The sequence below is a fragment of the Leptidea sinapis genome, chromosome 5 (assembly GCF_905404315.1).
Source record: "Leptidea sinapis chromosome 5, ilLepSina1.1, whole genome shotgun sequence".
Classification (NCBI taxonomy): domain Eukaryota; kingdom Metazoa; phylum Arthropoda; class Insecta; order Lepidoptera; family Pieridae; genus Leptidea; species Leptidea sinapis.
In genome coordinates, this window is record NC_066269.1 from 6,262,114 (window position 1) to 6,278,088 (window position 15,975).

The 15,975-nt window shown below is 33.4% G+C and overlaps 1 protein-coding gene across 1 annotated transcript; it reads left to right on the plus strand.

The window, feature by feature from the left end:
- The first annotated feature begins 1,657 nt into the window (after positions 1-1,657).
- Positions 1,658-10,843, plus strand: LOC126964576 (endocuticle structural glycoprotein SgAbd-2). Its single transcript, XM_050807772.1, has 4 exons — positions 1,658-1,789; positions 7,635-7,888; positions 8,984-9,242; positions 10,355-10,843. Exons 1-4 carry the CDS (start codon positions 1,778-1,780, stop codon positions 10,463-10,465), a joined length of 636 nt encoding a protein of 211 aa, XP_050663729.1. The 5' UTR covers positions 1,658-1,777; the 3' UTR covers positions 10,466-10,843.
- The last annotated feature ends 5,132 nt before the right edge of the window (positions 10,844-15,975 follow it).

Here is a 15,975-nt window from a genome sequence, read left to right on the forward strand (position 1 = left end):
TACAACGCCTTCTGCTTACATAACTAGACTATTTTCTGTGATGTTCCCAGTGCCTTGAACCGGATCATAGCTATTAGTACAGAGAGTAATCAATCAATGCATTTCCTACTTGGACAATACAATACTGCAACAACCATTTAGTTCATTGTACACATTTTTGTAACATTAATTCGTTCAAATATGACGGCTTTTAAATTTTATTACAAAATATCTCACATTCCCACAGTTATTGAGTGAACTTTGAAATAGTGGATTGTAAATTTGAATGTTTACTCTTGTTAATTACTGCTGTTAAATTGTTTTAGGTGAAATCATACTTATTTGTGTATATATAGTGTGACTAGCTAACCCGACAGTCGTTGTTTTCTACATAATAAATAAAATTTATGAATTTGTCAATAATATTTCATAACAGCAAGAAAATATGATCCCTGTTAATTTAATGAAATTGTTTCACAGCAGAACTGTCAAATCCTGCGTCAATAAATTCTCGCATAGAAAATAAAACAACTATCCCAAATCGAAATAAAAACCATCCTATCCGTCTCAAGTTGGACTAAAATGCATTCCCCAGTAAAATCCCTTCATTAGTTTAGGAGTTCACTGGGAACAAATATCCTGGTGTTTCAATTAAAGGACACTGTTTGGTATTAGCGCATTCTAATACAAAACAGTGTCCTGACACTGGATTGATATATATTAAAATGTTAAGGTAAACTACTATCAATTAGTAAAGAATTGTATGAAGACCCATATAGTCCAGTAGTTGGTGAAACTGCCTACTGAGCTATAGAGGTTCTGAGTTCAAATCCGAGCAGGTGCGAACATTGTATATGACGAATGTCTGTTGTTATAATGTAATATACATAATGTATATATATATAAATGTAATAAATATTACTTTAAGTTAGCTGTAATCTATTTTCTCCTAACACCTTGTCTTAATCCAAGACAGTTTGATATGTGGTTGTAAATGACTTTATTATAATAAAGGAATTTTGAATTTGAATTAGAAAATTTCTTTCTGAATCGTGGATTATATATTATATATATATAAATTGTGTAAAAATGTGTTAAAGTTATATTATTACTAGCTTATACCCCCGGTTTCGTCCGCGTTTAATAGTTACTTTGGGCATTTCTTTATTTCTTAGGATAGTTATCAACTAATACACACACAAACTGCTCTTTCCACTGCTGGCAGCGCTCTTCTATGATACAGCACATATCCCTTATCAGTGTAGACTCTTTAATAGTATTTCCCTGCGATTATCCTATTTCATCGCCATGTAGGTCAGAGTTTCAAAAGTGATCGAATATATGTCTATAAATTATTTCTTATCAAGTGCCTAAATACAAAGTCGTCCAAAATAAAATACAAAATTTCTATACAAACTGCCATCCCCTATTTCAGCCCCTACATTATATTTTTTTGCAATAAAAGGTAGCCTATGTCCTTTTAAGCCCTAGTCTATCTCTATAGTAAATTTTATCAAAATCGGTTCGGTGATCTAGTCGTGAAAGCGTAACAAAAAAATACATTCACATTTATAATATTATTAGGGATTACTGTTGTGCTAATGGTTGTATAAAAGATATAATTTTAGAGGATCGGATCCAGCGTATTGCGACGACAAATCGGGTATGAAAGTGATGGCCCAGGGCAGAGCGCTGGTGGCAGGGGTGAAGTATATAAGAAGGCGATGAACAACCACTGACATAGTTACGAGATACTCATCGTGCTTAGCTGCCGCACGCGAAACCCACACACATCACAATGAAACTTCTGGTAAGTCAAGAAAGCTCGTAATTTTACTGTCACAGCGACCACTGAAGGATGTATCGATAACAAATTTCTCCGCAATTAGGTCAGTGATTTGAAATGTATGATTCCGCAATCGGAGGCTTCGCGATCTAATACGAAATAAGGTCAGTAGAAGAGTCGGGTGTTGACCTTTGACATAAGGCGGAGATGCTTATGTTGACTAATGCAATACGATGTAATCGCTTTCGTAAATTATAACTTTTGTGATTATTTTTAGTAGAGTCTTTTTCATTTAATTTAACTTCCAATTATCTAATTAATTAATTCATTCTCTTTTATAACAAGATCCCAGAAAATGTTTTTATTTTATTCAGTAACGGTACAACTTAATACACTTAAAAAATAAAACTTAAAATATAAATCACTGACCAATAAAAGTTTCCACGATTAGATAGTACACAGAAAAATGCGAGCAAATTAAATACAATTTAAAAGTACCTATTTGTATTGATAATAATAAATATTAATTAAATATATTGTATTGGAAAATAATAAAATATTTATAGAAAATTATTGATAGTTTTAGTAATAATAATAATACAAGACAAATGTATTACGGAATTCAAAAGAATTGTTAAAAACGTTTGTGTGGTAAAGGATACTATAACATAAATTACATTTTTATTGATCCCACAGATTGGTTATAAAGTAATAATTTTTGTTGTACGATATAATGAAAAAAAGCCCGCTGAGTTTCTTGCGACCGTTTTTCAGGTCTGTTCTATATTTTTTGGAATAGTTGTTAGTTTTTGATTTTCAATAAATGGTGTCATATCCTATTTAGGTGCTATATTTTTTCATTTATTTGAAAATAATGTTTATTTTAACACTTAATTTATGTAAACTGCTTACAAATCATTTTGTAACGTTTCCATTAAGTAGGTAATTATTGTAATGAAGTTGCGTCTGTACTATCATTATTCATATCCATCTGTGTGTTGTATAATGTTATACATTACAGAAAAACTTGCTTTCATACATTATGAGGAAGTTATTGAATGTAATTTGTTAGCTTTAACGCCAAGTCTAATACGAAACTATATTCAGTATTTATATAGAAATGTTTAACTAAAGTAAGTTTTTGATTTTTTCGATATGCAATCAAATTAAATTAAATCAAATCAAAACCACTTAATTCATGTAGGTCGAGGAAATGACACTTATGCATGTCAAAAGTTTTCTTTTATTCGCTATCCATTTCTTTATTTATGCTTTTTTTTATATTTCCTGCTTTTGGCATATTAATAGCAGTTAGTAACAAAACCTCTTTTGTAAAACTATCTAAAACTATCTATATATTTTGTATAACTATATATATACTTAATTGTTGATTAGATTATGTTTGTTATAATTAATTGAAGTTAAAATTTAAATTGAATGTAACTAACTATAGTTATCCCCTTCATTGTATTTGTATTAAATACAAGTATTTACATAAATAGGGAAAAACTTTTCAAAGTACCCTTTTTTAAAGAGTGAAGTAAATCATATCGTGTTTTAAAGAACACACGTCGCAAATTCATCTCTTACATAATATCATTGTTTTTAACTAAAATTTAATAATGTAAAACTGGGACAAACTGATGTTAAGATTCACTATTGATTTTCAAATTCAGGATGAATTGAAAGACAACATACAGTCAGGGTTCTATATATAAGGTTATATATAACCTTAAACTAGAGATAGAATATTGAAATCGTTAATGCTCTGTAGTTCATGTTTGATAGGACCGAAGCACTTAAGACAATATTAGGTGAAGGAACAACAGTGGCCTAATTATATAGGATGATTATTAATTAAACATTATTTTTATTATAACCTTTTAAATATAACCTGAAAATGGCACGCCATAGTCGCCCAGAAGCCGACGATAGTAAATATATTCTTACTGTTAAATTTAAATGGTCATAAAATAGAACTAGTTTTAATTACTATTGTTTAATTAAGTATATAACAATATATTTCATATAGGAATAAAAGAAGTTTATCTTAAAATTGTTAGAAATTAGTTGTGAAATTTTATTCTCCTAGGTACGCGCAATGTTGTTCTAGGAGAATAACTTTGGATAATCACGTATTAATATAAAATACCTAATTAATAATTAATTTCACTTCGACAAGAATTACTAACCCAAAAAAAAATTGTGTAGTACCTATCTCGTGTTATTTTGATAAAATCCTTAGTAATCATTATCTATAACAGTTAATATGAAGACAATTTGTCAGTTTCGTGATTCTAGGAAAAAATAAGACAATTTTGGTGTATAAGATAAATTCAATGTACCCACATTTATCGAAACTGCTTTTTCTAGACTACGAACAATTGCATAACGCCGCTTTCTAGGTCACTAAAATCTTAAGCAAACGACATTATTAAAATTACAATACGTAACATTAACGAAGAAAGGCTTGCACACATAATATTATATAAAAGATAAAGATATTTGGGTCCTTTAATTATTTGTTTTAAAAGTTTCGCATCGATAAATCTGACCACAGACAGGTAAATGATACACGTGAGAGTTATAGATGAAATGAGGATTTATCTACGAAGTAATTTGATATGATTGGTAAATTTTAATGTTTATCTTTTTTTTAATGAAAATAAGGGACGATACGAGCAGGACGTTCAGTTGATGGATGCTCATTACAATGCCACTCAGGATTCTTGAAAAACCCAAAAATTATGAGTGGCACTAAAATTGCGCTCGTCACCTTGAGACATAAGATGTTAAGTCTCAATTGCCCAGTAATTTCACTAGCTACGGCGCCCTTCAGACCGAAACATAATAATGCTTACACATCTCTGCGTCACGGCAGAAATAGGCACCGTTGTGGTACCCATAATCTAGCCGACATCCTGTGCAAAGGGGCCTCCCACAATCTAAGATATTAATATATTTGACCCCGACCTGAAGAGTTTGAAAAGGCGTGTATTGTTCAACTCAACATTTTGGTTCAATAATTCATTCAGCTCATAATTCTCAATTGATAAATAGTTATAAAATTCTAACAATGACCTGTTTTATACTAGGCAATCATGAAAGTGTCCTCGTAAAATAATTTATAGTAGGTTGAATAAATTTAAACGACTTTGTAGAATTATTTAAAGATGCTTATGTTGTAAAGATGGCCTGTCAAATTCACATCACCGATAATTTTATTCGTGAGCGTAATATGCTAATCAAATATAACGTATCTCTGAGGCCTTGACATACAAAAACCTGAACCTTTCGTGGAACGATTTTATTTTTTATATTTATATTAACATATTAATAACTCACTGCCATATTATATTTCCATTAAAGTTGTTTCTGTCAAAAAAACACATGACACTATTACAAAATATCGGTTGGTATATAATAATATGATAATGAAATTGGCAATGAAAATTCATAATGAAATCCTCTTTTCTAATTTAAATTCAAATATTTTTATTCAAAATAGGATGTGACGTCACTTATTGGAAGTCAAAAACTACCATCACCCATTCCAAAAAGAATGACTGTTCTTCAGACCTGAGAAGAACCGGCTTTTATTTTCATAATAAAACAGTTTACAAAGTAATATCGTTCAATTAAACTTATTATTTAATAGCCTGAGGGCGGTCGCTCCATTCCCAATCTGGAAAGTCATTTATGTTATAGTAACCTTTACCACACATACGTTTTTTAACACTTCTTTTGAATAACGTAATAGTTTTGTTTTGAAAATTTTCTGAGATCTTGATGTAAAAGCATATAGCATCGCCCCACAAAATACTTACTAACTCGACTTGCCTTAGTAGTAGGCATTATAAGTTTATGTCTGTTCCTGGTTTTAACATTGTGATTATGACAGTTTCTAGCAAATTAACTTATGTGCCTATGTACATACATTACATTATCAAGAATATATTGAGAATCAACATCCAAGATGTTAATTTCTTTAAATTTGCTCTCAATGATTCTGTAGGACCTAGACTATAAATATCGCGATTTCCAAATCAAATCAAATCAAAATCAATTTATTCACGTAGGTCACGGAAATGACACTTATGAATGTCAAAAAAAAAATATTTTCTTATTGAATCTAGCGCTACTTCGCAAAGGGTTGAGCTAATGAGAAGAAGTAGCAAGAAACTCATTGCCACTATTTTATATCAAGATTTACATTTACATCGATTTACAAATCATTTCAATTACAATATAATATGTAAAATGTAAAATGATGCAATAAACACACTCAAACCTCAAATAGTCAATGTCTTACACGAGTAAGACAAAAAGTAAATGTAAATTAATACAAAAGTCATTGAGTACAGTAGCTGCATCATCCACATACACCATAAATAAATAAAGGTATTCTCAAATTAGTTGCCCTCTTCTGCAGCACAAATATTGTATTAATATCTATAATACATATATAATACAATGGAAATAACTAAACTAGTCGCGGCGTATCTATATCAGTTAATAATAATAAAATTTTAATCGTTGATTTCGCTTGTTGATTTAAAATAAATGCTAAAAGAAGTTTACAATCGATTGAATTTGGAAACTACTTCTCAGACATTGCAAGTGCATTATGTCATTTGTAAGAAGTTTGGACAAATTCATGACAATTGATGAAGCAGACAACTCAACTCAACATTTATTGTATAACGGTAAGCATTATTCAACGTAAGATACAATGCTAACGAAGCGTATCTTCTTAAATACATCTCAATGAAAACAATAACGGGTATGGATGTGTTAATACTTGCTTTGAGACCACTTTCGCTTAACCTGATGCCGAGTCAATGTCGTAATATTTTGTGTTCATTGTATCCCTCTTTATCGTGAGTATTTACAGATAAGACAACATGTTTCTTCAACGTTTTAATTTCATTCAGTATTTTTGAGATGAGAATCCTATTATTGTATTACGAAATTCAAAAGAATTGTTAAAAAAGTTTGTGTGGTAAAGGTTACTATAACATAAATTACTTTATTAATGATACCACTGATTGGGAATAGAGCGACCGCCGACAGGCTATTAAATAACAAAATTATACGATTTTTCTTTATAACCATATTTTATTAAATAATTATCTTGCGCCCGATCTTCTCAGGTCGGAGGCATACCTTTTTGAATGGGTGGTAGTTTTTGACTTTCAATATGTGAATTTTATATCATATTTTGAATAAAAATATTGAATTTGGATTTATGCAAGCATTAATTTTCTGTTGTTTTGGCTACTGTGAAATTTTGCCACATGGGTACAGAAAAAGGCATAAGGTACATTTAGGTACTTCGAAATTTCGAAGAATTTAGCAAATATCGCCGAATTACATACAGACAATATTGCAGTCTAAATCTTATAAAGATATAAGCATAGTCATAGTCAGTAGATGATTTTTATCATTTTGTCTGAAGATACAACTTGCAATATTACTGAAATGAATTCAAGATCTAAAGGTGCATGATGCATCCAATATACGATAATTTTTTATTTATACAGTTTATTCTTTATAACATTTTATGAAATAATTTATATTATTTAATCATTAGATGCAGCACCTTACAAACTAATGTCTTTTGTATATTACAGCCTTTGTAAAAATACTCTTTATGATTGAAAAGAGTGGCCATTGAGTTTCTTGTATGTTCTTCTCTCGAGCTCAACTTTTCCCGAACTTCAACTTTGAATGAAGTTTATTTGAATTTATTTAACTTTGTCTTTGATATTTGTATTACCCTTAAATTTAATATTCGTATTTATAAGCGTGTGTGATGAATGACCAAGTGGAATCTGTACATTTATAGATTTTTTTTTAAATTTTTCAGATCACATTATCCGCTGTCTTAGCCCTAGCAGTGGCTCTACCTCAAAGGAAAGCTTCCTTGAAATCCGAAGCTCAAGATGACCAACAGGCGGCTGAGCAGAATTACAACAACTACCAACAAGGTGACTACAGGCCCCAGGACTACAGGAAACCCGTCGAGGACTTCAGACCCAGAGTAGTTCTGGACGCAACTACCGTCATTCCCATCATCCACTTTGACAAGGAACAAGGCGCCGATGGTAGCTACAAAACATCGTAAGTTATTCCAGTTTCTAGAAACGCTTCTATTCAAGAATTAGGTGTATTATTAGATACGCGCGTACCGAATAATGATATGGCACTTGTCAACTGTTAGGGCTCAAGGTATCGGTGAAAGTATTTTGGGGTGAACTGGGATAAGATGAATTAAAATAGTTTTTAGTAGCTTACCCTAAAAAATTATATTATAAGTGCAACCTTAGAGCATATGCATGTAAGGAATCCTATAATCAAACTGGTTTACCTGTTCCTACTAAAATATGAAATCATACAATAATTTTCAGTTTCTAGTTACGCTTATATTCTAGATTTAGGTGTATGATTAGATACGCGTGTGAGATTATTAAGATTATAAAGCTTTTATGTTATTATTTAATAATCACAAAGTACTAAATAACACTAAACAAAGCCTAATGTAATTAATTCAAAGTTAAAACACTAATGTTTTGACATCTTAAAACTAAGAAGTAGCTCATTTGTATTTTAAAGTCAATACAGCAACTAGGAGCTTGTTTCTGATGAGGTTTTATTCAGTGTTGTTTAGTACTTTATGATTATTAAATAATAACATAAAAGCTTTTTAAGCTTAATAATCTAACACGCGCGTCCCAAATAATTATATGACAATTGTCAATTGTTCAGGTTCAAAGTTATCGGTGAAAGTATTGTGGGGTAAACTGGGATAAGCTAATGCTAAAATAGTGTTTTAGGAGCTTACCCTAATAAATTAAATTGTAAGTGCAATACTTTAGAGTATGCATACCTATAATCAATCTGGTTTACCTCTTCCTACTAAAATATGAAATCATATAATAATTGACTCTTACTAAATTTAATCCAAATAAATAATTATTAAATCAAATCAAATCAAATTAATATCTGCAGTACTCTACTAATATTAAATTTAAAATTTACTTTGTGCAAAATATATGTACGGTGTGGTATTAAAACTTCTAGAGTAAACGCCTCTCGATCTCATAACCCATCGGATGTACGGAAGGCTAAACTTCCGTATATGTGTATTTCGAACGATTAGTGACAATAAAATGACATACAAAATCATTTTAGTAAGATCAATTTATGAATTTTCAGCTACGAAACTGGAAACAACATTCAAGCCCAAGAGACAGGTTACTTAAGAAATGTGGTGGGTTCCGAAGATACTCCAGCTCTAGTCCAACAGGGATCATACTCCTACACTGCTCCTGATGGTCAGGTCATCACTGTCGAATACACTGCTGACGAGTTCGGATTCAGGGTCAAGGGAGACCATATCCCAACACCCCCACCCGTATCTGCCGAAATCCAAAAAGGACTTGATCTTATCTACGCCGGTATCAAGGCTAACGCGGTAGGTATATTTTTTTTTGGTTAATAATACTTTGTATTTAATCCGAATAAAGTTGAACCTTCGGGACGTGTTTTATGTACAAAAAACTAAGGGGGCGCATTAAGACGTTGCAAAATAATTCACACACACTGGTGTTGGGGTTCATTTAGGACCCTAAAATGTACATACCTCCTTCCCTAATAACTGTAGATTGACGCGAGTCCGTTAACCACCGCACACTGCGACGTAATGAGATTAATTAGGCGCGCGGAAGTGTGGGTGCTTAGATTGCATAGTTGTGATACGAAATATGAGCTATTGGGGTAAATTTGGACCCCGATACCGGCTGAGGGTTCATAATACTTTTGTTTGGTCAAAACCGTATTTCATGCCGCCAAGCAGCATTTATGTTTAGGTTGAAAGTGGGTAAGAACTTTTCATATTATTGGGCTACTGAGATTTATCTTCTATCGCTCATGTGACGAGCACAATTACGCTGCTTAGAATTTTGGGTATTTGATAACCGTGAGCGGCACTGCACATATATTTGGCAAGACGAATTATAAGACCTGATGGTAAGGTCGACAACCATTCTCTGTACCTATACCATATGATCCATAATACCAAAAGACCTAAAATACTCTTATTTGGCACACACTAGCCAAGTAAATTAGCATAAAAAAAATTATTTGTCTCGGAACACCCGACAGAAGTTATAAACTAAATTAGTCTTCGTTGGAAAAATTTATATTGGAATTGTTTAACTTGAGAATAGCATAAAAGTAACAATTGGTTAGAGTGAGAGAGGAGGAGCTTGCCTATCGCGTGAGAAAAAGGGAAGCCAAACAGACTGGCGCCGTAATGCGTTACGTTACGAAGCAGTTTACCCTCTCATAAGATGTTATCACTTCAAAACACTATTTTTACTGAATAAAACATAATAGTTAGTACCCAAAACCATAAATGATATCTTATCCTGGAAAAATTAGGAAAATATTAACTAAATATCTTAGGCCCTTTGGGATTAATTAACATTTGTTCGAATGTTTGATGTTTTTAAATAGGTTTTATTATTATTTATTTACGTAATATTAATTCATAGAAAATTTAGTTAATTATTTTTTTATATACAGGAACGTGATGCCCAAGAACTCAAGAGCAACCCTGAAGCCGCACGGTCTCAAGAACAAAGAGCTTCCTTAAACTACAGAGGACAATACTACCAAGACAATAACAGCAATTGAAATTGAACTTTAAACTGATAGAAATAAGGAACAACTCTGTTGTAACAGTACACATAATATGCTCTATGAGCGTTTAAGTCAATCGAATTAGTGTAGTTGAAATAATGATTTAACTCAGATTTAATTTATATATAATATTTTTGAATGTGGAATGTTTTTCTCATGTTTTCTTATGAAAAGTAAAAAATATGACATTAGCCTGTATACTCCCGTACCTGTATGTATATCACAAATTCAAAACCAGAAACAAGTATGTGGTTAGATGTTTACTATTTTGAATAAATTTATTGAAAATGAAAACAAAAATGCCATTCACAACTTTTGTACATACTTCTACTATATTTTTATACTATTTGAATAAAATGTTGAATAATTTTATTCATGACGTTTTCAATTTCGTACCTTCTCTTCTTTATTTTAATGTCTTTCTAATCTGTAGCGTACTATGACAGTATCAACTATGACAGCGACCTCAACGTGATAGCGGATTGCTGGATCAAAAGTTAGAAAATTCAGTCGAAAACCAAAGAGACTTTACACACTAAAAAGTTAGGTATTCTGTACGCTTACAAATACGTGATAGTGAGTTGAAATTTTTGCATCCAAATCAAATGCAGATATGCTGCTGAATGCAGAAATGGTTGCAATACGTAATTTAGGTTTGATACATTATTGGAAAGATTACAATTTTTGTAAAGATGCACAATGCTATAGCTTCATAATCATTTCAGTCGAAAAACGTCCACTGCTGGACAAAGGCCTCCCCAAAGTTTGCCATGACGCTCCTGCGCTGCCCTCATCCAACCTATTCCAGCGATCTTGACCAGATCGTTGGTCCATCTTGCGAGGGGCCTATCAAAACTATGTCTTCCGGTACGTTGTCGCCATTTGAGGACCCTACTGCCATAACGGCCATCTGTCCGTCAAGCTATGTGCCCTGCCTACTGCAACTTCAGTTTCGCAACTCCTACGGATATCCTCATTTCTGATTCGATCTTGTAGGGAAACTCCGAGCATAGCCCTCTCCATTGTCCGCTGAGACAATGAGCTTCCTCATAAGGCCCATGGTTAGCGAGCACGTCTGCGTTCCGTATGTCATCACTGGCAACACACATTGGTTAAAAACCTTTGTCTTCAGACACTGTATTTTGGACGAGAAGATTTTACAGAGGAATACTAATTTCCTGAGCATTATCAAGTGGTTTTAGACAATACCACGTATTTGCTACGATTTTCTATGGTCTTCGACACAGGATATGGTAGTATGTCTTTCGATAGTACAATTTACGACTATATGACTGAAACCCAGTTTCTGAAGTATCCTGAAAATTACCAACGGCTTCATTTCTCTATCCCTATCCCACCCATTTAAGTACCTAAGTATAACACAACAAAGTATATATCTATTTTTAACCCCCTTGGGATTTCCAAAGCAAAATAATCTATATAAGTTGAATTGAAGTCGCATTATATTCTGGTTCAAAATCGATTACTTTAAAATATACCGCCTTACAAAGACACTTAGCAAAAATACATCGGCGGTATGCAATCGAACAAACTATTGTGATCGCAAATTTAAATACGATAAATCAATTAGATCAAATAAATTTGATTAAATTCCCACCAACTATTTTTTCTTAAAGAACTGCATACCGCTTTTTCAAAAAAACAAATGAGTCACGAAAGAAAGTCAAGAAGTGATTTAAAATAGAGAAATAAGTGCCAGGAATTGATCAATCGAAAGTGTGTGGTCTTTCATTCAAACAACAAATCTTTAGTCACTAAGCAAAGATTAAAAGAGTTTCGCTTATGTAGCCTCACCTTGCACCTATAGATTTCCACCTGTTTGGGTCTATTGAGAATTCTCTAAACAGTGTCTGGTTAACATCAAGAGTAGACTGCCAAAACCAGTTTTGGCAAAGCTTATTTAGCAGTGGGATCACGCTATCTACAAGACGGCAAAAACTCATTAAACAACATGGCACATAATATAATGTACTCAAACATAAAAATCTTAAAAAAATTGTTTTAAGTCTTAATATAAAATGCGTAGCAACTTTTTCCCAAACTAGTACTGTGGTACTGAACGTGTGCAATTCAACTCATTCTTTACTGATTTTTAAAAGTACACAATAATATGATAAGTAACTAAATGCATTGATTAATCTATTGTGAATAGATTGCTTCATTTATTATAATAAATTATTAAAGTAACATATTGGTGGGATTTCATTCATTTAATAATAATATAATATTGACACACTTTTACATGTATTATTCTGCCCCAAACTAGGCATAGTCTGTACTATGGGTAAAAGACAGCGATATATCTAATACAATATACTTACTTAAACATTCATGACTTAGATACAAACATCCATATTCATCATATGAATGATTGCACCTACCGAAACCCGGGACCGCTAAGCTTAGTAGTCAGGGTCACTAACAATTCGGCTATATGGGGCGTCTAATATATTCAATAAAGTAATAAAGATCCATAGACTCTTAGTCTGAGATCTATAGAGCGTATTTAGACTATGCTCAGACTTTACTCATTTTGTCATTTGACAGCTGTCAAATGACTATAAAAATTAAATGTAAGGTTATGCTAAGCTTACACTCAGCTAAGTTTTGCATAAGTTAAGTTTGAGCAAAGGCTAAAGACGCTCTATAGATTTACCAGCGCGAGGCTCCTTTGCCCAGGATACCGGCTAGGTTATGGATACCACAACGGCGACTATTTCTGCCGTGAAACAGTTATGTATAACATTACTGTTTTTCAGACTGAAAGGCGCCGTAGCTAGTGAAATTACTGGGCAAATGAGACTTAACATCTTATGTCTCAAGGTGACGAGCACAATTGCAGTGTCACTCAAAATCTTTGGGTTTTTCAAGCATCCTGACTGGCATTGTAATGGGTAGGGCGTATCAATTAGCATCTGCTGAACGTCCTGCTCGTCTCGTCCCTTATTTTCATAAAAAAAAGCCATGAGACACTTTTCTGAGTAATTACTGGATAAATACTGGAAAAATTTCTTCTCGTGTGAAACATACAACTTTACCTCGACTAGCGAGAAAAGTGTTATAGGTTATAGTAAGAGACACAATTATGATTATATGATATTTTATTCTCACGCCTGAGCTATGCCTTAGCACCAATGATGTTGACAGGACTCCAGAAGGTAATTGACACGGCCATTGATCAGGTGTAGTAGATTAAACCAATGACGTATAGAACGTTATTGGATTAGTCATTCCATATCAATAAATAATACCTCCATATCAAATAATCGCAGTGCCATAAAAGTATTTTAGTTAAAGTCAGACTACTTGATGTTTTTAGTTTTAAATTCTACTAGAGTGCCATGCTGGCTTACGATTTCGTAAAATTGCATTATTTGCTTACTGTTATCGTAAAGAATTCACTTTTCATCATATGTCACAAACAATTCGATTCAAATTTGTCTTCATGTCTGTATTTATTCTACAAGGCAACACAAGTTTCAACACGCGTTCCTTTCTGCAGATCAGACAATTCATTTGTTTTATTGATTTCAAGCAAATGAGTCAATATTGTTGGTTGAAACGATGAACATTACCTTACCAACCATCCTAATGGGTAGTTCGGCTCGGATCGGCTTCCACTATCTCTTTCAATTCATTGTTATTCACCTGTGTAGGTGGTCTTCAAAGTGGTGCGTTCTTCAAATCAAAATCTATCACGAAAGCGTTCATTAGCAGTCGCCTCTCCAAACGCAGCATTAATATTCCAATTGGACAATAAATTGCGAGCTATTTCTCATATTCAAAAACCACTCGAGTTTTCGAAGTATCCACCTTTCTTGTCTAATCTAAACAAATGAATAAGAACAACTGCAGGGTGATCGAATGTTGCACATTTCTTAAAAGACGAACTAGATAGGTACCATGTGAAAAGAGTTTCACTCAAATATCAACCATTATGGTTCTATGACAATTCAAAGTACCTATTACAATTAATCGGAAAATTTGATACTTTAGTTTAGTATTACTTTGATCAGATTAGCTCTGCGCCCGTAACCATCAGATTATCATGTGGCTGAAATAGGTACGGTGTTAATAATGCACCCCACCAATACTGCACATATAAACTACTTATTTTTGTGCTCATACGTAAAATATTAATATGAAATTATGCCAATTGTGGCGCCAAAGACGAGTGTTAATTTTGTTATGATAACATTAATTAGAATTATATGTTATTTTTATTAGCTCCATAAAATAAATACTACAAGCAGGAATCTAGCACAATTATTATGATAGGCCATCTTTGTATTTCACAATAAATTATAATTGCCTTGCCCTTTAAGGACCCTGTCCATGTGTGGTGCGTTGCTTCTACATAATTTTCACATTCTAATTAATGTGGCGATTAAGCTGTCTGCAAGCATATTACTTAATATTATGTTTGAGATGATAATTTCTCAATGTACAAGCCAATAGATATATACACCAGTGTGAAGATAGCCACAATATCTCCTGCCATTCACATTGACTTCCTGAGTTCCTTTATTCAAATATGAAATTGGGAGATTAAGCACAGTCACTTTTCAGCTTTACTTTTCTGCGCAGTGTTGAATATTGAAAACAGTCAGAACCCTTAGATAAATCACACAAGTTTGTTTTGCAACTTCAACGTTGTCATGGGAGACTTCAATGCAAAACTGGGCAAACGTAACGGCGATGACTTGAGAGTGGGGAAATCTGGCTATAGAAATCGAAACGCCCGATGCCAGATGCTGGCTGACTTCACGGAGAAGGAGGATCTCTTTATGATGAACTCCTTCTTCATGAAGCCAGAACAACGCAAATCGACTTGGATCAGCCCCGACGGTGCCACCAAAAATAAGATTGATTTCATTATGTCGACCAATAGACATATATTGAATGATGTCTCCGTGATCAACTAAGTGAAAACTGGGAGCGATCACCGCATAGTAAGAGGCACATTGAATATCAATCCGCAACTGGAGCGGTCTCGACTGGTGAAATCTACGCTCCGACATGCACCCATCCAGATCCACAACCCCAAAAACTTGCAACTCGAATTGCAAAACCGCTTCGAATGCCTCGGTTACTGCGTAGACCTGGACGAGTATAATAACAGGTTAGTGGCAGCTGTTCAAACGGCTGAGTCTAAGTTTTTCAAGGCCAGCCGTTCAAAAAGAACCGGAAAATCTCAGATTATACCCTCAAATTGATGGATTTACATCCATCAATTTAAGACGCCAAATGACCCTTCAGTCCCCGGACGATGCTTCCCAGTACAGGCAGCTAAATAGACAGATCTCCAAGTCATTGACTCACGATATACGCCAGCACAATACAGATTGTATGAAGGCGGCCATAGAGCATAACAAAGGCTCAAAAGTATTCGCACGAAATTTGTCAATCGGGCAGAGCTAGCTGACAAAGCTGAAGACCGGTGACGGCAGGGTCGTTTCGTCTAAGCCCGAACTTTTGACGGA

Coding starts and splice junctions, on each gene's coding strand:
- LOC126964576 (XM_050807772.1), top strand. Junction 7,889..8,983: donor GATGGTAGCTACAAAACATC/GTAAGTTATTCC, acceptor ATGAATTTTCAG/CTACGAAACTGGAAACAACA. Junction 9,243..10,354: donor CCGGTATCAAGGCTAACGCG/GTAGGTATATTT, acceptor TTTTATATACAG/GAACGTGATGCCCAAGAACT.